General features: G+C 42.2%; 1 protein-coding gene across 1 annotated transcript in view; it reads left to right on the forward strand.

Moving 5' to 3' along the window:
* The first annotated feature begins 891 nt into the window (after positions 1-891).
* Tnfrsf21 (TNF receptor superfamily member 21) overlaps positions 892-24,550 on the forward strand; it is a 69,261-nt gene continuing 45,602 nt past the window's right edge. The window contains exons 1-3 of the mRNA XM_027938277.2: positions 892-1,391; positions 21,862-22,510; positions 24,001-24,495. Coding sequence (XP_027794078.2) covers positions 1,296-1,391; positions 21,862-22,510; positions 24,001-24,495 — 1,240 coding nt within the window. The 5' untranslated portion in view covers positions 892-1,295. The remainder of the gene's footprint in view (positions 1,392-21,861; positions 22,511-24,000; positions 24,496-24,550) is intronic.

Below are 24,550 nucleotides of genomic sequence, written 5' to 3' on the forward strand. Positions count from 1 at the left end.
AACAAGGTCTTTTCTCACATTCAGAATGTGGAAGATGCCATCCATTCAAGAGAATACTCTAGTTGTTTTTACTAATGAAGCAGAATGCTACCTTCCTTTTATATAACCATATCCAACCAAGGTTTTTGGAACTCAGCTGAAAAACTTAACACATTCTTTTGGGAGGGTGGGCGGTGTGGAGAATGTTTCTTATCTCTGTGGTAATCTGATTGAAAAATGTAAATCCTTTAACTAGGAAAATGCATCTGTCCACAAATTTCAATGAGTTTGATGCTGTGGAAGACCATCCCAGACCCAGTACTAATCACTCAGGGTCTGGAATTCTTGGTTTGGATTTCCTTAATGGCATTCCTTAGCCCAAATATTACCTGATATTAAAATCACTTGGGGGAACTTAAAAAAAAAATCTCAATGCCCAGGCCAGGCCACATCTTGTTCCAATTAAGTCAGAATCTCTGGAGATATTGATTATCCAGGAATCAACCCATAAATATTTTAAACTCCACCAGGTCCCAAAGCACAGCAGTTTGAGAACCAACACACCAGTCTCTTTGTCTTGCAGTGGATCTAAGTACTGTATGGTCGTTGGCTGTTTTAAATCATTGTGTCAAAAACAATAGAAAGCTCTCGGCTGGAGAAATAGTTTACTTAGAATTATCTTAGAAAAAAAGAAGTTAGATCAGAGGTGTGCATGACTTCGCAGGGCGTCCCCTGGCTCCACAAGCAAATGCGATTTCTTCAGCGAACGCCAAGGGGCGCCATCTCCTTCCTCGCTGTACCTGGAACGCCTTTCCCTTTCCGACCGCACAAAGAGCCCTACCTCCTCCCCGGTGACATCACAAAGGGCCGGTTCCCCGCCCCTTCGGCGCCACCACGTGTGTCCCCGTGCTCAACCGCCACCCGACTCAGTCCCTTGCCGGCGGGTTTGGGCAGCGGAGGAGGGTGTTTGGTAGTGGCTGGAGGCTTCGCTATGGGAAGTTGTCCCTTTGCTCTCTCTGGGCCAGCCCTCCTCCCTGGTTCTCCGCAGCCGCTGTCTGAGGAGAGCGCCGGGAGGCGCAGGCTGCAGCCGCGGCTGTTTCTCCCAGCCCGGGCGGCCGCGCCGCTCGGCAGGTGCTGAGCGCCTCCAGAGCTCCCTTGCCACCTCCCTCCCCTGCCCGGCTGCCTGGCTGCCGCAGTGCACATGGGGTGTTGGAGGTAGATGGGCTCCCGGCCCGGGAGGCGGCGGTGGATGCGGCGCTGGACAGTAGCAGCCGCCGATTCCAGCTGCCGTGGGGCCACGAGCCCCCGGCTCAGCCATGGGGACCTCCGCGAGCAGCAGCACCGCCCTCGCCTCTTGCAGCCGCATCGCCGGCGGAATTGGAGCCACGATGATCGTGGGCTCCCTTCTCCTGGTGAGCGCTCGGGGGTACCGTGGGTGGCGGCTGCGCGGAGCACAAGGAGCCGCTCTCTGGGAACGGGGCGGGTCCCCCGGCTGCTAATGCAGGAGATGCTGGGTCGAACTAGCTGGGGTGGAAGGGTTGCAAGGGAAACCAACATAGCTGAGGGCTCCTAGTAGGTCATTTGGGCTCTGGGCTCAGCTAGGGTTTGGGAATGAAGGCGAATTGTTTTCCTTGCTGTCTGGTTGCGCTGGAGGAGGCGCTAGAGGTGGCCGCCCGGCTTCCTGCGCATTTCAGGGCTTTTTTCCCCTACTTGGCCTACCTCTCACCCTCTACATCTACTCTCACTCCGACGTCCCCGCAACCCATCCGCTGCTGCTCCTTCTCGCATGGTGTGGGGCCGGAGCTGCAGTATAGGGCACCCACGACTAGCCGCTTTGTTGCAGCTGCAGTGTCATGTCGGGATGCTACCGCAGTGGGAGAGTGGTACCGGTGCGCGTCGGATTCTGGAGACCTCAGGGTGCTTCCGCTGGGTGCATTCCGTAGCAGGGCACAAGCCGCCCCTTTCTCCATCCCTCTACCATCTTTCTTCTCTCCTCCCACTTGGCTCGGGTGGGTCTGTTTCTGAATAAAACAAACAAAAAAATAAAACAAAAACCTTCACTCTCAGGCGCCTTCAAAGCATACCCGCGCAAAGCCAGCCAGCATGCTGGCACCAGGTTGGTGGAGGGGGGGGAGGGGAAAAGAGATCTACATAAAGGAAGATTTATTTCCTCCAGTCTTTACCATTTTTTGTTTACCTGTGGTTAGGCAGGTGACCCTGCAGGGTGATGCAGGCTCCTTCAGCACACAAACTGCATCCACACCTGGGGTGTGCCCTCTGCATAGTCCTCCATCACTTGTCTGACTAAAGCCTGAAAAGATTCTTGACCCCAAACTTACAACTTCCCTGAAAGTCCCTGCCCCTTGTTTCCAATATCGGGTGAAGGAGTGAATTAAATGGACGAACTGGATGAAATCAGACCTTTAAGCCAACATAAGTTTTCCATTCTTTCATCCCTGCATAGAGGATGGAGGTTGTTAGCTAAAAACCTAACAAAAACAAAAACAAAAAGAGGCTATTTTCATGGCAATATTGTGTAAGGGAAAAACAGGCTTGCTGTCTCCTTCCCCCAAAGAGCTTGCTGACTGGCCAGCCAAAACCTGCTTAGATCCCAGGGCACTGCTGTTGCTATGGCCTGGGAATTCATCCTACAGACACTCTGGTTCCTTGTGTGTGTGTATTTTAAGGGGAAGGGAGAAACTAAAGAAAAGTTTGTTGCTGTTAGCATTTATAATGAGGCAAGTCCCAGTCTCCCTACAGAGACTCTTTTCTGCCCATTTATTATAATGGCACAACCCAGGTTTGTATCCTTGAAACAAGTGTGTTTAGCAGGAAAGGAAGTTCTTGGGGCACTGAATCTGGATTGATAGTCTGGACATAGAAACGCAGGACGTCCATGGAAACATCTACCCTAATACTGGTAGTTAGATCTGTTAATGGATTTCCCTCTTTAAGGCCTTAGACCCACTACTGTAACCCACCACATGTTTGCCGAGTGCTTCTGATACATCTGAGTATAATAGTCCTCAAAGAGTCCACTCATTCACTGAATTGTAATGTGTTATGCAATATTCATTTATTTGACCTTTTAGCATGAGATAGGTGCTTAAAGCAAGGTCTCAATGTAGTCAAAGAGTAGGGTCTTAACTAACCAAGAAAGGGTCCAGCTCCTTTGCTTTAATCAATAAACTCTGCTTACCCGAATTCGTACACTGGATTGGTAAGACCAGAGAATATCAGTGAAATTTATAATGGGATTTAGAGGCAATCCCAAAGTGATAACCCACACATGATTCCTTGTTCTGGTGCTAACTATAATAAAAAGACTTTGCTTAAACTTATGGAATGGTGGGAGTTTGACCCTGTCATCCTGGGGGATGATTATTGAGTTTTCTTCTTTAGGGATCATCAGGGACTGTATTATAGCACTCAACCAGGGTGAGGAAGAAATCTTTTATCCTTTCCATCCCCACTTTACATGCCCCACTCCTCAGGACAAGATTTTTTTTTTTAAATTAAAAAATATTTTTTAGTTGTTGATGAACTTTTATTTATTTATTTATATGTGGTGCTGAGACTTGAACCCAGTGTCTTACACATGCTAGGCAAGCACTCTATCAATGAGCCACAACTCCATCCCAGGACAAACTTAATGTGTGAAATAATGATCTCATTACGTTGTCCTGTGGAATTTATTTATTCTTTGGGAATCTTGGATGAATCAAAATGATAGATACAGGCACCCAAGGGAAACATTGTGAGGTACCACCCCACACCAACTACTGGAGGATGTGGGGTGGTTTGATTAAACATTGATTATAGTTTTTAATGGTCAAATAGCTCCCTTTTGGTGTGACAGTCTTTGTTATTGTCATTATTTTTATGACACTTCCTTTTTTTCCCCCCTCTTTTCTTTTTGTACTGGGTATTAAACCCAGAGGCACTTTGCCCCTGAGCTACATACTAAGTCTTTTACTCTATTTTCTAAATTTTGAGAAAGGATTTTGCTAAGTTGCTGAGGGTCTCGTTCAAATGCCAGGTCTGGCTTTGAACTTGTAATCCTTCTGCCCCAGCCTCCTGAGTGTCTGGGTTTACAGATGTAAACTACGTACCACACCTGACATCATGAGTTTTTTTTTTTTTTCTATAAGAAAGGGTCCCACTATTTGCTTAGTGAGACCCCATGTTAACAAGCAAGCCTACATTGAACACCCTTTCTGAATGAGACACCCACCTCGGAAGTGGAAATCTAGAAATGAACTGATATTTGTGTCTTGCCACAAAGGTACAACTTGTATGATCTGCAAAACATCTGTGGTCCTCAGTACTACTGTTGGTTCTCACTTGCTTATCTGGAACTGGTGGATAATGTCTTAGGCTCAGGGTAATACACAAAATATGATTGATGTTAAAATTTGAAGTTACATGAAGTAACTTTGGCTATTAGTCTGAAAAGCTAAAAGACAGCATTTCCAATTTGAGGTTAACACAGTCAGCCCCAGTAGGGAAAGTGACTTATGGGAAGTCAGGAATTGGGAGGAATGGGCATCCCAGAACTTGTATTGGAATGAAGGATTCTGGCTTTCCCATGAGTCATGCCTGTAGCCAAAATGTATAGAATGGGTTCAAGCATTCTCATCTGAACTTCCCAAAGGCATATGTTTGAATCTGCCTCAGTCTAGTCCAAAATAAGCAAACCATCCTCTAGTGTATATAAACTACATGAACAAACAAATTCATAAAGAAGACAAAAAGCCGGGTGTGGTGGTACATGCCTTCAGTGGCTCAGGAGGCTGAGGCAGGAGGATTGCAAATTCAAAGCTATCACCAGCAATTTAGTGAGGCTGTAAGCAATTTAGCAAGAACCTGTCTCAAAATAAAAATATAAAAAAGGGCTGGGCTTCTGGCTCAGTGGTTAAGTACCCCTGGGTTCAATCCCTGGCTCCCCACCCCTCAGCAAAAAAACAACAAAACAACAACAACAAAAATCTCATAATGAGATGTATATTACCTTAATTAAAGAGGGAAAAAACCCCCACAAAACTAAAACCAAAAAGGCAGAGTTCCACCAACTGCTGACATCACATATTTTAGCATAGCTAAATTTGGTCAAAGTTTGTCAAGCTGGGTATGGGAAGCACAGTGAATGCCATATTTTCTGGGATAATCTGTAGAGAGTGACTTTCTCCAGGTGTGTCTTTGTTGGGTAGGAGCAAGGAATTGTGAGCTTCTCTGCTGGCCCTGGTGAGTAGTCAATGTGCATCTGTTTTATAAGTCACAATGTGGATTCCTCACACTTTAACCTTGCACTTGACTCCATCCTCCAAGATGAGAGGTAAAGTCTCTTTGGAAGCTCCATTAATTTTGTGCTTGCTCAGCGGGAGCTTTATAAAACATGTAAGCAATAATTGGCTTAAGTAAAGTTTATTAATTTTTTTTTTCTTTTGTGACGGGAAATGGTCAAATGCATCATCAGACTATTCAGGGACCAGTATGAATCGAGTGACTTTTCCTTGCATAAACAGCTATGCCTATTTTCCAGTAAGCGCTAATTCTCTTCTGGCCTTCTTCCCCCAAACAGGCCTGGCAAATTGCGGTGATGCCAGGTCACCAGCAACTTCTTGGCAACCTCAGGTGCTTCTCTTCTGTGAAAAGAGGAGCCAAGATTATCTCTGAGCTTTGGTCACATGTCTAAAGATCATTTGGGCAGACTTAGTCTGGACCATTAGATGTAGATCTGTCTAGTTGACAGAATGACAACCAAAGCAAAGCCATAACAGGACTCAGCTTGGTTCCCCAAATCGAATTCCCCTTTAGTGTCAGCAGGAAGCTGAACTTTGTGCCTGATGCAGTAGCAGTTGGCAAGCTTTGGTTCTTTAGGAATAAAGGGTGTGATCATAAATGAATCCTGGCCTTTCTCCAGTGTTTAAATTTGTCAAATACCAAAAAATCAACAGGAATCTTAAATTGGCTTGTCTGCTGCCACCTGGCTTTCCTACCACCTTCTATTTCTAGCCTGAAGCTGAGATGAACAGAACTCAGGCAGAAGGTACAACCTGAGAGGAACCCAGTAAGTGTCAATGAGCATAGGCAGGACCTACAGCTCACTGATGTTTAGATCCACATATCACTGATATTTGATCCAAAGCAGTAGTGACCTGACTATTCTTAAGGGTCACTAAAGGTCACCAGTAAGGTTTTCTTATCAGTGTCCTGGCTTTGGAGAGGACAGATATTTGCAGTGATGGGAATACTGTATACAGAGGAGTCTCAGGCAGGTGTGGGCTGGGCAGGATGTGGGTGGGTCATCAGGGTGCTGCACTAGGTAGTTTCATCTTCTCTTTAGAATATTAGAAAATTATACCTAAGATTCTTCTAAACAAACAATAACAAAGAAATAAAAACAAAAGGAAAGGTTTATTAAGCTAAGTCACAGCAAGTCTTTGTTATCTAATATTTATATAATTTTCCATTTTCTCCCTCGCTGCCAGAACTTCTTGGTGGCTCTGTTGTTTGGCACCATTTGTACATCTGTCTGTTCTGGGAAAAGGAACATGAGCTTAATGGATTTCGAAGAGAGGTGGGGAGCAGGTCCATGAGTCCTGGAATCAAATAAAAGCAGTTGAATTCAATAAGGCTTCTGAGGAAAGGGACAAGAAAATGCCTATTAATGTTAATCGTTGATATTGATGGCACTAGTCTTCATTTACTGAGTGCTTATCATTGCTGTTGAGTACCTTCTACAAACCATCTCAGTAAATTACACAAGTCCTCAAGGTAGTAGCATTAACCCCATTTTACAGATAAGGGAGTGAGGTTTAACAGGGTTCTTGTCCCCGCTATTGGCAAGTGCTGGAGAGAGGATTTAAATCTAGGTCAGTGTGGCTTCATAACACACTGCTCTTTCTGCCAAGTTGCAGGTAGGGGCCAGGCCACTTGAATTCACCAGAATTTTGTTTTCTGTTCATTTCCCTCACAGGAATGATTTTACCAGAAAGTTGAGCATGCTCTCATGAGCAGCTCTGCTCCATGATGGTGCTTGGAAGTTTAGCCAAAACTAGTAGTAAGAGTAACCTGTGTGTGGATTGAAAGGGGAGGGTGTGGAACCACTGGCAAGCATTTTCCTATGGTGTGACTCTGACGGGCAGTGGTGCCATGGTTAAGATGGAAAGCTACTCCTGCAAATTGAAATGTTATAAATAGGGAATGAATGCTTTGCTTTCCTGCAACTTGGGTCACTTTGAAAAATATTTGCTTAGTGAGTAACAGCGTGACATGGGTTCTGCTTAGCAATGTAATTTCAACTCACTTTTCCTATGTACTTGAGGGCCTTTTAGGAGATTTTTTTTTTATTGCTGTCAGCTTAATTATTTGTATAGGGTAAGTGCATTGGCTTGTACCATCTGTTATTAATATTTCCTTTGTTCACTTTATTTTAGGTCTCTTAGAAACTGGTTTAACTCTGGGATTTGAATGGATCCACCAATGTTGGGTGTGTGCAGTTGATCACACTTACTGGTAGCATCCTCTTTCAAATATATCTCTTTTATAGATTGTAGGGATTGAGTCCATCAGGGAAAGGCAAAAGGTGAGAGGAAGTTGTTTAATTGCTGGTCCTGGAAAAGGAGTTGGAATTCTGGTCTCCTGAAGAACCTTTGTGACAAGAACATTATCTAATTTCTTCTAGATATGGCCAGCTGTACTTAATGAAAAGTAGGAGAGGTAGGAGGGTTGGGGAGGCAAATGGTAACAGGTTCCCAGAATAATTTTATTGGTTATCATCCAACTCAAGCTCCTTTTTTATGTCTAGAAGTCCATAGTCTTTCCTCTTGGATTTAAATCTTGTGTACCTGTGGTTTTTTTTTTTTTTTTTGTGTGTGTGTGTATGTGTATTAGTTTTCTGTCACTGTGACAAAATGCCTGAGAAAGTTTAAAGAAGGAAAGACTTATTTTGGCTCACAGTTTCAGAACTTCTGGTCCATAGTAATTTGGCCCCATTCTATGGGCCTGAAGTGAGGCAGGACATCATGATAAGGAGGGTGTTGTGGAGCAAGGTTGCTTAGCACATAGTGGACAGGAAGCAGAGAGAAAGAGAGGACAGGATGAGGAGATACCTTTCCAGGGCACGCTCCCAGTGACCTAATTCCTCTAACTAGGTTCCACTCCTAAAAGTTTTACCTCCTCCAAATAATGGTATCAGTTGTGAACCCATCAATGTATTAATCCATTGATTAGAACCCCTCTGATCTAATCATTTCCCAAAAGCTCCACTTCTGAATATTGCTGCATTGGGGACCACGCCTGTAACACATGAGCCTTTGAGAAACTTTCCAGATCCAAATCATAATACTGGTTCAGGAAAAATTATAGAATGGACAAAGTTTGTGTGTCTTTCTTTCCTCATGTTCAGGGGCCAATGTTGTTCTTCCACCAGTTTCTAAGAACATGGACAATGTGCTAATCATCTTTGTGTTTCTGGCTCAATGTCCTAACACATAGTAGTTAAGCAATAAATGATTGTTGGATGATTTCCAGAAAGATCTTGCTTTACATTAACTCTTTGCTCATTCTAGACAACTTAGGGGTAGTTGGAGCTTGGGCTAACCCTCAATACTTTGAGCTTCAACTCAAGAATACTTGAGTTATTAAGAAAGAACATTTTAGAACATTTAACTTAAGTTGGTAAACTCAAAGAACCTAGAGGATACAAATTGTCTTTGTGTCCTACCAATTCAGTTCTCGTCCTTGACAACATTTACGTATGGTTAAAACCAGTGTGTATGTATTTGCTTGTGTTCTGCTTTTCTGTATGTAGCTTTTTGTTGTTGTTGTTCTCTTACAGAGATACATTTGTATTTTTCATTTATTTAATAAAATTTATGGAACATCTGTTAATGGTCAGGCATGACTAGAATCTGGGTATATGATTGTGAAAACTTATCCACAGTCTTCTCCTCTTGGAGTTCATAGAAGGGGTGATGTTTAATGAGAAGCAGCCATTCATAGAGCAGGAGGAAGAGCATGCCAGCGGGAGGGAACAACATGTAGAACAGTCCAAACACAGGAAGGAGCCCACATGGTCAGGGAAGGGAAGGAAAGTCATTGTGATTAGTGTGCTCAGTGAATGGGGCCTTGGATTCAAGTGGAAGAGGCAGGAGGGTTCCAGATCATACAAGACCTCTGAAGATGTCAGAGAGTTTACCTATGGTGAGGTAGGAGGGACCAGGTGGATTTAAGATAAAGGGATTATCAAGGTCTACTCCCAGGTTCCTATGTTGAGTGTCTCTGGTGGGAAGGGCAGGCTGGAAGAGGAGTGGATGGGATTGGGAACCCCATGGATGTTTATGTGTATGAAGTTTTAGGTGCATGTGATTCACAGCTCAGGCCTTCACGTTCACCATTTTTAAAGAGCCTCACCAGCCTGGTTGGTATGTTGGGCCTTCCTGCTGTTAGGTGTGTGCATTGCTGCTGTTCTTCCACCAAGCAGCACTAATGAAGTTGTCTCTTGACAATTACTCTTTTTCCTTTTGAGTTGTTTCCTCACGGTGTATTCCTCAAAGTGGACTCTTGCTGGGTCAGAGGAGACGAATGAGCAGTTTTATGGCTTTCACTGCATATTGCCAGATTGTCTTCAGGATGACAATTAATTCAGAGTGCCACCAGCCACCCATAAATGTGTTTTCTACCCCACGACCTGCCAGCAGTGGAGTTTTAATTTATTTATGTGCCTTTAACACACGAAATACAAGGTATTTGGTTGTGCAGATTGCCTTTTGGTAGTTGCTAGTTCATGGATGTCACAAATTTATCCGTATTATGATTACCTTGGTAATTACTCATGTAGTTCTTTGTTTCAACTATCGATTATAGTTGTGTTAGTCTCATTTATATTAATTCTTTATATCTTTTTGATTATAAGTTTTATTAGCTGTGTATGGAATGTATTTTTACATTGAACTTTTGATATTATTATTTTTTAAAATATTTATTTATTTTTTAGTTGTAGTTGCACACAATACCTTTATTTATATGTGCTGCTGAGGATGGAACCCACATGCTAGGCGAGTGCTCTACCGTTGAGCCACAACCCCAGCCCCTGAACTTTTGATATTATTATAATTAGTAATATGAACATTTAAGTTTATACTGTTAAATCTAGTTTCTTTTGTGTGTCTAAGAATATTTTTGTTGTTGTTGGAGTTCATTTTGTTTTATTAGTCAAAACTGATCGCTTAACAGATGAGATAAACTATTTGATAACTTTGAATTTTATATATATATTGGTACCAAGGATTGAACCCAGGGATACTTAACCACTGAGCCATATCCCCAGCCCTTTTTTGTATTTTATTTAGAGACAGGGCCTCACTAAATTGCTGAGTCTGAATTTGAACTCATGATCCTCCTGTCTCAGCCTCCTGAGTGGCTGGATTTACAGGCATCCATCACCAAGCTCAGCTGAATTTTACAATTTTAACTTTTTTATTTAAAAAAATTTGTTCTAATTAGTTATACATGACAGTAGAATGCATTTTGTCACATCATACATAAATAGAGTATAACTTCTTATTCTTCTGGTTGTACATGATGTAGAATTACACAGGTCATGTAATCATATATGCACATAGGGTAATAATGTCCAATTCATTCTATTCTCCTTCCTATCCCCATATCCCTCCCCTCCTTTCATTCCCTAGGCCCCTCCCCCTTATTGTTAATTGTAATCTGCATATCAGAGAAAACATTCGTCCTTTGGTTTTTGGGGATTGGCTTATTTTGCTTAGCATGATGTTCTCCAGCTCCATTCATTTACCTGCAAATGACATAATTTCATTTTTCTTTAAGGCTGAGTAATATTGCATTGTGTATACATACCACATTTTCTTTGTTTATTTATCTGTTGAAGGTTCTATAATTTTATCTCCTAAAGGTTGGTTTTGTTAACTTTTCTGGACCTTGGTGTCCTATTTGTGATGAAGAATTAGCTCACTGTGTTCTACAGGTTGTTCATGCAAGTTCTTTGCGTAAAAGATTGTATGGGCAAATACATTTGAGAAGGGCTGGGCTCCTCTAATTCCCCATTTCAGTCAGCTCTTCTGCAGAGCCTGCTGGAGCCAGTAATAGGTTGAGATTAATTGTGTTTTTCCAAGAGAAGGTTGTAAAAGAAACATTGCTTCAACTTCAGACCAGGTATGGGTAAATTATCTGTAAAGTGCTAGATCATATGTATTTTTTATTTGGAGGGGGGGCATATGTTCTCTTAGTAATTACCGATTAATTCTGCCTTTATGTGGAAGAAGAAACCGTGTGCAATACCTCGAAGAATGGGCACGGCAGCGTTCCAATAAATATTTGTGGACACTGAAATTTGAATTTCATGTCATTTTGTACATCGCTGAATATTCTTTTTCTTTTGTCCCCCACCCCCGCAATTTTTCAGAATGTAAAAACCATTCTTAACTTGTAGTTTGTACAAAAGCAGGTGAGTGCTAGAGTTTGCTCACTATTTTTTTGTAAACCATAAAATCATTAACATCTTAGAGGACTGGATCAGGGAAACTCACCCTGGGAAATGCCTCTTTAATTGCTACTCTAGTTTTCTAAAGTGTACTTATTAATAGTAAATTCTTCTCCTCTCTTGTGCTTTCTCATTTGCTATTTACCACTATTTAATTTTAAATCTGTTTTGAAAATTGTCCCTTGTTTCTCTTTTTAAATTGTTGCCATGAATCCTGTATTTTTTGTTCTGTTGTATGCTCCATAATTCAGGAGGGTGTGTTTCAGGATTGCAGCTTTTTAAAATCTGGAGTTTTTGATACACTTCTGAGGAATCAAACATTTGTTATCTTAATTGGGACGTGTTAAAATATTATCGAATTCTAAGGGAAGCTCAAATATAGTAAGATAATAAATTGGTGAGATTGATAGTTAAAATGACCAACATATATGATTTTGATTCTCAAAACAGTCTTTGAAGAGGAAATATCATTCTTACTTCCATTTTACTATCAAAGAAGGGAGACACAGAAGTCGAGCCATTTGCCAGGGTTACTCATTATTAAGGATAGAAAAAAGGCTAGAGTGTTTTTCCTGCTCTCCCACCAGACACCATATTCTCCAGTCACACCAGCTGGAGATGGTGTCACTTGGTAGTGTTAATTCTGATACCCTCTACCTGGAGACAGCATCAAATCCCATGGGTTGAGGGCTCAGTCCCACATGACTGGCCCCAAACTCAGATGCCATCAGAAAGTCCCAGGTTATGATCTGTGCCTCTGATGGATCAGTTAGTTATAAATCAGGATTCCTATGACCCCCTCTTTGGGTTCAATTAATTGCCAGGATGGGCTCACAAAGTTCAGCAAAACACTTATATTTACTGGCTTATTGATAAAGGATATTACAGATGATACAGATGAACAGTCAGAGAGAAGAGCTACATTGGGCAAGGCATGTAGGAAGGGCCGGGGAGCCCAGTGCCCTGGGTGTGCCACCCTCCAGGCATGTATTCAGCTATCTGGAAGCTCTCTGAACCCTGTTCTTTTGGTGTTTTATGGAGGCTTCAGTATGTAGGTGTGATTGATGACATCATTAGCCACTGCTGTTCAACTCAACTTTTAGCCCCTTGCTCCTCCACAGAGGTGGGGGGTGGGTGGGAGGGTAGAGCTGAAAGTACCAACTCTATAATTATGCCTCAGTTTTTTGGTGGCTACACCCCATCCTGAAGCTGTCTAGTGGTGTCCAGCCACCAATCATCTCATTAGCACGCAAAAACACTCTTATCACTTTAAATATTTCAAGGGTTTAGGAGCTGTGTGCCAGCAACCAGGGACAGAGACCAAATATATGTTTTTATATCCCAGTATCACATTCAACCAGTTCCTAGTAGAGCTGGACTCCAGGTGCACTCTAGGCTAAAATAGTTTTTTTCTTATACATTCATGCTGGAGTTGCCACGCTGACTGGAAAAGTTGGTTTTGCCTGGGTTTATATGCTTTTCTATAAATTCTCGGTGAGTATGGAGTAGCATCTCCTTGTCCATGCTGACTGTCCTGTATGTGATGTCAACTCGCTCACCACTCAGTGACTAAGGAAGTGGGCAGCCTGCTCTTGGCATCTCTATGTGGTAGAGGTCTTAGATATAGCTATGATAATGGAGGGAGACGAGGGGGTGTGGTCCAGTGACTGAGCACAGGGTATACATGCTCTTCTGCATTGCAGATTCTGGGAAAGCAGCATGGGATTTAGTCTTGCCTGTGTTTTTCCTTTCCCAGTGTCCCCTGAGCTTACCTCCCTCTGGTCCTATAGTCAGCACATTCTAACCATGGCATTCTCTATATTCACCAGCTTTAAAAGCAGTCCTTGCTTTTGCCCTGGCAACCAAAGCCTTTTTTTTTTTAACCCGAGAGGATAGTAGGAAATCTGAGAGCTGACCAAGTTTATATAACATAACTGGGGACTGTTCTGCCTGTGATTTGTGAAAGCTTTGTCCTCAAAGCATTCCTTACCATATATTCTTTTTCTCCCTTCAAATATGGAGAATTCCAAGTAGACTGTGTCTTGATAGTACTGATTTAATATGATGTTTAAGGTAAAGCTGCCAGAAATTTTGAGAGTATCCGGCTCTGCCTGGCCTTTGCCTTTTTTTTTTTTTTTTTTTTTAAAGAGAGAGAGAGAGACAGAGAAAGAGAGAGAGAGAGAATTTTTTAATATTTAGTTTTTTAGTTTTTGGCGGACACAACATCTTTGTTTGTATGTGGTGCTGAGGATCTAACCCGGGCTGCACGCATGCCAGGCGAGTGCGCTACCGCCTGAGCCACATCCCCAGCCCTGCCTTTTTTTTTTAATAATTTTTTTTTTAGTTGTAGATGGATGCCATATTTTAAAATTTTATTTATTTATTTTTATGTAGCACTGAGGATCGAGCCCAGTGCCTCACACATTCCAGCAAGTGTTCTACCCCTGAGCAACAACCTCAAACTTGGCCTTTGCCTTTTGGTCATCTGTTAGTATGTTTTATAGCCACCATCACAGGAATAACTTGGTTGCCTTATAATCTCCACAGTAACTGACTTTCCTCTTAAAAATACTAGCTTTATGCAGCATTGAAAAATATTCTACAGCAATCTCCCAGGCAATCTCCTTGCTCATCTGTTATGAATAGTGAAAGTTTATCACTGTCTCGAGTTTGCTCATTTCCCATTAAAATATTATTAGTATTTGATAGGGGGAAGAACCATATACATATGTAGTAATCATAAGCTTCAAGGAAGTTTTGTTTGTTTGAAAGATGAGATCACAGAATAAGTATTGTTAAAGAGTGAGTAGGCATCAACATTCTGGCGTGTGTCCGTGCATCCGGGTGCTTCTTGTCTTCAGTCAGGCCCATCCCTGTGCCCTGGAGTGTAAGTGAAAGAGCACAGGTGTGGTTTGGGTCACCAGGGTAAGCAATGAGATTCTGGAAGCCTTTACACTTGCTTATTTACAGAGACTTCTTCCCTGTTTTGGGATTTGTTTTGTTCTGCTTTTTACCTTCTAATTATGCAATATTTATTGTATTCCTACATCATGTATGGTTTGGGATAGTATATGATATTTGCCTCCTTCCTCCATTATTGTTTTTGAAATAAGTGTTCTGAAGTTTCAACTAGGAAGGAGCTTAGCTAACTTTGGAGAATAATTTCATTACGCTGCTTATAATTCTAAGCATCAAGTTAGTATAATCTTCTTTTAAAAAATGAGAGGGAAATGTTTTAACTCTTCAGTATGTTAGCTTTTCATCTTAAATACCATGTAGAGGGTAATTCTTGTAAGCCAGCAGTGGTTCTGTTAAAAGTGATGCCCTTGGTGTCTTTGGAGGTGAAGTGAATTTGTCTTCACACTGACGGGTTCTAGGCTACTCTCTCATGTTATGTGACTACACTGCAGAGACTTTGGGGGTTTCTCACACTTGTTTTTATACACTTGCTTATCTTTGGCAACCATCCCTCACCTTTTCATCTGCTGTTTCTAGTTATTCAAGGTCTTCAAATTTATTCATTTAGACAACAAACGCTGGTCAAGTACACCATGAATCAGGTCTTCTGGGGCTTGGATAGGACCCATGTGTAAAAAAAATTAGCCTCATCCTTGTCCTCATGCATCCTGTGGTCCACAGGGGAAGACAAACTAAACCCATAAATGTGAATGTAGAAAATTCTAATAGTCTTAAAGAGAAAAAAAGGGGGTGGGGGAGGTTGTGAAACTTTTCCACTGGGGAGGGGCAGGCAGGGATAGCATTCCAGAGGGGTCTTGACTCTGTTAATGATTTTGCATTCCATCCGAAGTCATGTGGGAAGCCACTGAGAATTTTAAGCTGGGTATGAGGATCCGATTTGGTGTGGGAGTTGGAGCGGGTGGTACAGAAAGGAAGAGCATAACCCCAGCATTCACTGTTAGGCTCTCAGAGGAGGTCTGAGGGTTCCTGTGAACTTTTCATCTCTGTATTTTTGACTTTTATTTTGACTGCACAGTGCAGGTATTGGGAGACTTTTGCTATAAAGGGCCAGACGCTAAATCTTTTGAGTTTGTGGGCCATTATGGTCTCTGTTGCAACTACCCAGCTCTCCCACATAGCGTGAAAGTAGCCATAGGCGATACCTAGATGAGTATCCGGATTCCATTAAACTTGTTTATTAGAATAATTGGCTTGTTGGAATTAGTTTGCTGGCCCCTGGCTCAGAGGATGCTTTGCTTATTATTTCCGCCATCTTCATTATGGAAGTGGTTGAGCAAGCAAGGAAATGCAGTTGACATGGTTGTCCCTGGCCTTGAGCTGCTTATAATCATTATGGGAAGATAAGTACATACACTTATGGGGCCATCAGTGACCATTACAAGACAATATGTAATTAGGCACCAATATGATGAACAGAAACAGGAAATGTGATGAAGAGTTTGCTCATCTCCTTGGAATCTGGGTGTTTAGGAGTGTGTGGAATTTGGGTGTCTAAAGGCTTCACAAAGAGGGTGGAACTTGACATAAATAATCACAACATAGAAGGTTAGAGTTGAATGCAGCCTAGTGCAAACCTGCTAATAAGTAAGTAAACCAACATCCTGCTGATTTTAAGACAGAGGTTGGAAAAAAATATAAATCTTTTCTAAATCTTTGCCCAGATATTCTTTTTACCCCAGATTTAGTCCACACATGGTCTGGAAATGCATATATGGTAGATTCTTACTAACAGGAAAGAGAATGGAGGGAGAGGTTTCAAGTTATGGGTTGTATTGAAACTTCTTTTGATCTGGAAGAAAGCAATTCTCAATCGATTGAGCAATATGGTTGCATCTGCGGTTGGAATGGGAGAGGAAAAAAAAGAAACTGGGTGAGTTAGAGGGACTTAGAGAAGATAGGAAAAATGTATGCGTTGACAAGAAGGTGATCTCTGTGGGCTCAGGTGGAAGGGCATACTCATTACAGATGAAGAAGTCTGGCCTTAGAGAGAATGAAGTAGTCTACCATTCGGATGTGCAGATTTCATGCAGTATTAGAAGTTGAATAAAGACAAATCACCACACAGTACATATAGCCCGACCCTTTTAGATAAAAAAACAAAACAAAACAAAGTAAAACCTAAAGCAACAGCAATAGCGAACTTAAAATATGTCCATATGTATTAGGGGTAGATACTCAGAAAAGGGTCTGGAAATATATGCACCAAAATTAAGTGTGGGTTTCTCTGGGGATTTGAGTGGATTTGAGCAGAGAGTTAAATGTTTTACTGTATATCTTCTAATTGTTAGAATTAATGCAAGAATGTTTATATTTGTTATAAAAATACCAATAAAGAACAACATTAAAATAATTAAAAGTGCCAGGTTGGTTAAGAATCTGGAAGCAGTCACTCTGACAAAGATGGGATTAGGCTATGTCCAAATTATGTCTTAATCAGAGAAGATTAGAGCCAGAGGGGTCCTGGATTAGTTCTGGGGTCTAAAACATAGTTGGGTATCAAAATGATTAGGAGAGCAAAACAAACCACAGCTAAAACAAGCAAATTCTTGGTCTCATTACAGGCTCACAGTGATCTGAGAGTATGAGACTAGGGATATGAACTCTTTTTTTTTTTAAAGCTTCCCAGGTAGTTTTATTGCTGCATTTGAGGCCTGAGGCTTTGGTGAAGAACCTCTGTTCTAGTATACCTACCTGTGCACCAATGTGAGAATTAAGGATCTTGATCAGGTTGGGCCCAGCCTTGGGTTTTCTGGCCCCCACTCTCCACTTTTCAAAGACTGTGTCTCCTGTTTTCCTTTGCATTAGCTTTAGGTATCATCTAAATTTGTTTTGATATTATATGGAGACCATCCTTAAGCTTATACATACACAGACACACACACACATACATTTAAGCCTCAGCACCTTAAATATAATTAAAAAACAAAATGGGGATTGGACCTAGGGTGCTTTCTCACTGAGCTACATCCAAGGCCTTTTTATTTATTTATTTTTTAATTTTGAGATGGGGTTTTCCTAAGTTACTTAGGGCCTCTCTACACTGCTGAGGCTGACCTTGAACTTGTGACCCTCCTTACCTCAGCCTCCCGAGCTGCTGGGATTACAGGTGTGCATCACCACACCCAGCTTTAAATGTTGTTTTAAAAAATTGATCCACCTCATCCTCACTACCCATTACTTCACCTGCAGGATCATTTCTAGGAATGATTTTTCCTATGTTTAATTTTCTTAGAAGCCAAGGGATTGCCACCAGGCTAGTGGGAAAAGCTAATAGATCAGGAGTCTGCAGTAAACTAAGAGATCTCACTATAATAACTTCTCTTAGGTGCCATCTGTCTCTGTAAAGATAAAGGAGAGGTCGCCATCACTTCCTTGGCGTGGTTCCTCCATCTTTGAAGCATAGATGCATTTAGCTTTTGACTTTAGAATTAAAAGAGATCTTTTCAGAATCATTTTAGGAATTAACTCTCTTTCAAATGAATTCTTCATTTGGAAGACGACTCATTAGCAAATTGGTAAAGTGGAGCTGCTCTGTTTGAGGCAGAGGTAGACAGTCATGGAACCTACTTCTTACTCCTTCTTGGTCCAAGAGGAGTCTTATGTGCTGTGTCTCGTCCAGTGCTCTTTTGGGTCCAGTTTGAAAGCCGTGTCTCTTTCTTCCTCTTTCCCCTCCATAGTAACCACTGAGCAAATCCAGCCAACCGAAGCCCTCAAATCTATTACTTTCTCCCTGTTTCCATGGCTGCCATGCTAGTCCCAGTCACCACCAACTTTCACGTAGGCTCTCACCTCCTAGGTGCACTTTCTTGTCCACCTCCACGGTCACCTTCCACTTTGCAACCAGATACTTTTTATTCACAAATGTGATTACACCTCCCCCCAATATAAACACAAAATCGTTTGTCATTGCATTTCAAGCTAAGATAAAAATTTGGAGTCTCTTCAACTTTAGCTGTGGCCACTCTGATGCATCTTGAGGTAGAGCCTTAGCTTTTTAGTTCCTGATCTGAGCTTCTTTATCCTTCACCTTTTGCTCTGAAATTTCCTCTGCCTGATACCCTCCACTTCTCCCTGCCTTTTCCCCGTTAATTTCTGCTTCTCCATCCTTGAAAGCTTCTTCAAAACATTTAACTTTTCTGAGCTAGGAAGTGCCTATCAATGCCCTCCCACAGAACTCTGTATTTTTCCTTCTCTACAACAATCTTGGGTTTGGCTGATTACTGGTTTTGTAGCTTTTGTGCATCTCACTTTGGATAGAGTTCTCAAGATTCTGTCTTCAACTCATGGCATGGTGCCTTGCACATACATAGTGGGTCTTCAAGAAATATTTGTCCAGTAAATTCATAGAGTCTAGTTTTTACACAAATCTCACTTCTATTGTTTAGCCCAGGCAACACTGTGAAAGCATCTGTTCTGTGTCAGCTGGTTTTCAGAGCTGGAATCACAACCTTTAGTATGAGGTAATTTAAAGGTTCATTTTCAGACTCAAGAACTGATAAGTCCACTCAAAGCATGGGCAAGAGTATAGGTGCAGTGGGGTTTGGAGGAAGATTTTCTATAATGCTAGGGAGACCTGGTAATTCCGTAGTCGGGGGTCTGATGGAGAACCTACCGTGCCCTATTTCAAATTTAGAAAAGCATACTCTGGGGGAGATATATACAGCTGTAGGAAGTTGTTTTAGTGAGCTTTTTTGATGCTCTGACCAAAAGACCTGATAAGAACAATTTTATAGAGGAAAAGTTTCTTTGGGGCCTCACAGTTTCAGAGGTCTTAGTCCATAGATAGCTGACTCCATTCCTCAGGGCCTGAGGTGAGGCAGAACATCATGGGAGAAGTATGTGGTAGAGGAAAGAAACTCCCCAGTTAGAACCAGGAAGGAGCGGGAGAGAGGGAGGGAGGGAGGGAGGGAAGGAGGGAGGGGAGAGAGAGAGAGAGAGAGAGAGAGAGAGAGAGAGAGAGAGAGAGAGAGAGAGAATATGAACATTATACTTGTACTTGCCAGGAACTAAATATATACATATCCAAAGGCAGGCCCCCCAATGATCCACCTCTTCCCGCTATACCCTACCTGCCTATGTTACCACCCAGTAATTTCTATTGGGATTAATGCACTGATTAGGTTAAAACTCTCATAACCAGATCATTTCACTTCTAAACTTTCTTGCATTGTCTCATATGAACTTTAGGGGGATACCTTATATCTAAACCATATCAGATGTCTACCCCCAACCCCATGCATACTCATAGACAGTGCCATTTTATGACCTGTGCTTGATCTGCAAAGCCACCCTCCTGGTGTGTTTGTGTGACTGACTGCCCAGCCTTCCACAGAGGAAGGGGGGCAGACTTAGGTCACACTGCACATCAGGGTGTTCATCCCTGACCACCACTCCCAGGCCAGGATTCAGATTCTGTTGCCTGCTTTCATTTCGGTTACCTTATAAATCTTTCAAACTTCCCAGGATGCTGTGGCTATATAAAACTGCTTTTGCATGTTGATGTTACATAATAAAGAGCTCCAAGTAGCATGCAGCAGAGGCCCTGGAAACCTCTTTGACCTCATCTTCAGTTTTGGGGTGATTGGAACTAATGTTGTTCTTGGTATACCTGCCAAATTAACTTGGCCTCCACAGGACAATTCCCTCTACCTAGTGCATCTGCTGTGCTCAGAAGAGGGTGGCTGGAGCTGATTTTCTAAGTAGAAGAGGTGAGAAAAGGAAAGGTAAAGCCAGGAGTGAAAAAAGGGAAGGCATCACAGAATTTATTATCAAATTAAACTTAAGAAGATGAAGTGAAACTTTTTTTTTTTTTCTTTTGGTCTCAGATTAAAGAAAAACCTGAATATTATAAGCCAAAAAGTGTTTGTTGTCACTTAACTGGAGGTTTGTTTGGGATAAGAAAAATTTAAGGGAAATAATTTTGGTTCAGATGGTTAAATTCTGGGGCAGGGGAGGAACTGAACCTTGGATGAAGTGTCAAGAAGCTAAGACAGGAACTCTAATCACTTTGAAAAAAAATCTAGGTTTATTCTCTTAGTTACTGGTACAGTGGTAAATTTAGCGTGAATTTGCCTGGGCAGGTAGTTGGTAGTTTGAGGCAGCTATTGTTTTCTTACCAACTTTCTCCATTTCGTAGAGGACAGTGAGAACTGCTGAAACCTCTCAATCTTCATTACTGCAGAAAAGCTTTCTATTCTTACTCCTCCACTTCTCAAAGGACCTTGGGATTTAGTACCACAAAAATAATTTGCTTTCCCCTAGAGTTTTCATCTTGAAGCTAGCCTAAAATCCTTTTTGCTGAGTGAAGTTTCTGTTCTATGAAAGAAATAGAAATGTCTATTGAGTCCCTCTTGCCGGGTCTTCGTGGCTGCAGGCCCATGACCTAGCAGCTGCAGGCTTCAGAGGCTGTATAAACAGGGTGTGAATATAAAAGCATCAACTCTGTTATTTAAAGCACATTACCAGGAATGCCAAGGGCCTGCCTCTGTTTTGAAAAAAGAGGAAGTTTAACTTCATTTAGAAGAAGGCTTTGAAAAAAAAAATCATGCCAGGTCTACAGGTTAACCCTGACCATGCAATATGGTGCTAGGAAAGTGGTAGCTTGAATACATGCCATCTTGGTTCTCAGTTGCTTTGTTTTGATATTGAGAAATGACAGCTTAACATTTGGGTCAGGGAAAGGAAGACAACTATTCACTTATTTTCTTCTTACATTTAGGATTTTTTACTTCTATATAGGACCACCATCATCATTATTATTATCATTATTAGTTTATGGTACTGAGCTGCATCCCTAGCCCATATTTACCATTTTAAAATACTATCCACAGAGTGCTTTCATATTCATATTCTTAATTGATATTTTGCTGGGGGAGCGGGTATCAGGGATTGAATTCAGGGACACTCAACCACTGAGCCACATCCCCAGCTCTATTTTGTATTTTATTTAGAGACAGGGTCTCACTGAGTTGCTTAGTGCCTCACCATTGCTGAGACTGGCTTTGAACTCATGATCCCCCTGCCTCAGTCTCCCGATCTGATGGGATAACAATCGTGTGCAACTGCGCCCGGCTCAGTTGATTTTTATAATCAATTTGAGAAGTATTGTCAGCTTCATTTTACAGATGGAAATGGGAAGCTGAGGCAAAGGTCAGCTGAACCAAAGCCTCACAGCCAGTAAATCAGGCACTAATGTGTGGTTCAAGTCTTCGTTTCCCTCTTCCTACCATCTTGAGGTTATTGCGTCAAGTGGATGTGGCATCGGTCAGACCTTTAACAAGAAGGATGGTGGTGGTGTTGGGATTGCTGGTCCTTTCATCTCCCCTTTTCCTATTTAACACCTTCTTGGTTTTTGTTCCTTTCCCTTCCCCTTTTATTTCTTTCAGCTTGGATTCCTTAGCACCACCTCGGCTCAGCCAGAACTTAAGGTCCCAAGTCTCACTGGCACATACCGCCATGTTGACCGTGCAACTGGCCAGGTGCTAACCTGTGACAAGTGTCCAGCAGGAACCTATGTTTCCGAGCATTGTACCAACACAAGCCTGCGAGTTTGCAGCAGTTGCCCTCCAGGGACCTTTACCAGGCATGAAAATGGCATAGAGAGATGCCATGACTGTAGTCAGCCATGCCCACGGCCAATGGTTGAGACATTACCTTGTGCTGCCTTGACTGACCGAGAATGCACTTGCCCACCTGGCACGTTCCAGTTTAATGGTACCTGCGCACCCCATACAGTGTGTCCTGTGGGCTGGGGTGTGCGGAAGAAAGGGACAGAGAACGAGGACGTGCGGTGTAAGCAGTGCCCTCGGGGTACCTTCTCTGATGTGCCTTCTAGTGTGATGAAATGCAGAACATACACAGACTGTCTGAGTCAGAACCTGGTGGTGATCAAGCCGGGGACCAAGGAGACAGACAACGTCTGTGGCACACACCTGGCCTCCAGCACGGCCCCGCCTTCCCCTGGCACAGCCATCTTTTCACGCCCTGAGCACATGGAATCCCATGAAGTCCCTTCCTCCACTTATGTTCCCAAAGGTAATTTAACCTCATGGATTATTTCTCTGAGGAAAACTTTGAGCCCACTGGAGGTACCATGAGGGGGCTTGTATCAAGGATGTGTTCTCCATTTTGTGTATTCCAAAGTCATCCCTTGGAGAAGAGCCCTTCATTTTGTGGCTAATTAAATCTGGCTTCTTTCGAGTTGTTAGAAACATTTAAACTTAGGAGTTTTCTATTAGGAGAGATCAAATATCTAAAAACTAGGTCACATCAAGCTAGAAAAATAAGAACCTAGAGAAATAAGGACAGCATATGACCTCATGTAAGTCACTTAACCTCTTCAGGTCTCAGTTTCAAACTTGCTAAGTGAGTGATTTAAGTGTTTAAGGTTCCTTCTGGATTGTTTTCTAACATGGAATAACCCTGGGTGGACACCACTGGAAGGAAAGAGAGAGAGAAAGGGAGAAATTGCCATTACATCTGGAAGGAACCAATGAATCTAAGGTAGGGCAAAGAATGTAAAGGAAAGTTAGAAGCTTCAGAAGACAAGCAAATATAGAACAGATTGAAGATGACTAGCATTCACATCAGGAAAAGAATAACTTAAAGTGTTTTTTTTTCAATGATCTTAACTTTGTGCCCCTCATCAAATATCCAAGTCTTCCTGAGATTCCATTTGAACCTCTGGCAGAATATGGAGTTAGCCTTTATTTTTAATCCTTTTGATGGAATTTAATTTTTATGAGATAATAACCAACTTGAGCTGTGCTCCCCAGCAAACTCCCTTGTGTAAAGATATTTGACCTCTACCATAACACTATAGGGAGAACTTTTTTACATCTGCCATTTTGGAATAAAGAAACAGACACAAAGAGTTTGAATGGCCTTTTCAGGGAATGGCACAAGGCCAAGTTTTGTCCGTGGGGCTTCAAATTCCCATTTTTTACACTCCTTAATGAAACTACTTGTGGAAGCTTCTCTGAAGGAAGTCTACTCATGTCAGCCCCAATCTTGTTTAATCTATTGATAACAGGTGCTACAAAAGTTCTGCTCTATTTTATTCACTGACCTGTTCTACCAAACTTTCCACTTAATCAGACTTGGATTTGTATTTGATCTCTGTTCTTTATCTTAGTAATATGCTCATCATTGCATCATGAAAGAGTCTAAAGAAAGGAGGAGAATTAACAAAGGAATTAAATTTGAACTAGTTTTCTGAATAATCAAAACAATTTAGAATTGACTGGAGCATTGAACACACATCTCTCCACTCAAGATGTGACACTCAGATGGAGTGGATCCCTGAGTGTGCTCTTGCTTTTTGTGCAAGAAGTGAGTTTAGCTATTCAGATTTTACCTTCTAAATAAAGGTGCTTTTCATAAAAGGCCTTTATGAAAATGTGCAACATAATTTATTCTTAAGCTTCAAAGTTCTTCTCTTTGATTATCTGGCCAGGGAGAGGAGGGAATATATAGATCCCCAAATATGGAAAAGCTCTTCCCTGCTCCTTACTCTTTTTTTCTAGGCATGACCTCAACAGAATCCAACTCTTCTGCCTCTGTTAGACCAAAGGTACTGAGTAGCATCCAAGAAGGGACAGTCCCTGACAACACAAGCTCAGCCAGTGGGGAGGAAGGCGTGAACAAGACCCTCCCAAGCCTCCAGATAGTCAGCCACCAGCAAGGCCCCCACCACCGACACATCCTCAAGCTGCTGCCATCTATGGAGGCCACCGGGGGCGAGAAGTCCAGCACACCCATCAAGGGCCCCAAGAGGGGCCATCCCAGACAGAACCTGCACAAGCATTTCGACATCAATGAGCACTTGCCCTGGATGATTGTGCTTTTCCTGCTGCTGGTGCTTGTGGTGATAGTAGTATGCAGTATCCGGAAAAGCTCCAGGACTCTGAAAAAGGGGCCCAGGCAGGATCCCAGCGCCATTGTGGAAAAGGCAGCGCTGAAGAAATCCATGACTCCAACTCAGAACCGAGAGAAGTGGATCTACTACTGCAATGGCCATGGTGAGCCTTCTTTTTTCTCCTTTCTTACAGATCTCCCTGTCTTTCCCTCAGGTCA

Source organism: Marmota flaviventris, chromosome 6 (genome assembly GCF_047511675.1).
Source record: "Marmota flaviventris isolate mMarFla1 chromosome 6, mMarFla1.hap1, whole genome shotgun sequence".
In the NCBI taxonomy this organism is placed as follows: domain Eukaryota; kingdom Metazoa; phylum Chordata; class Mammalia; order Rodentia; family Sciuridae; genus Marmota; species Marmota flaviventris.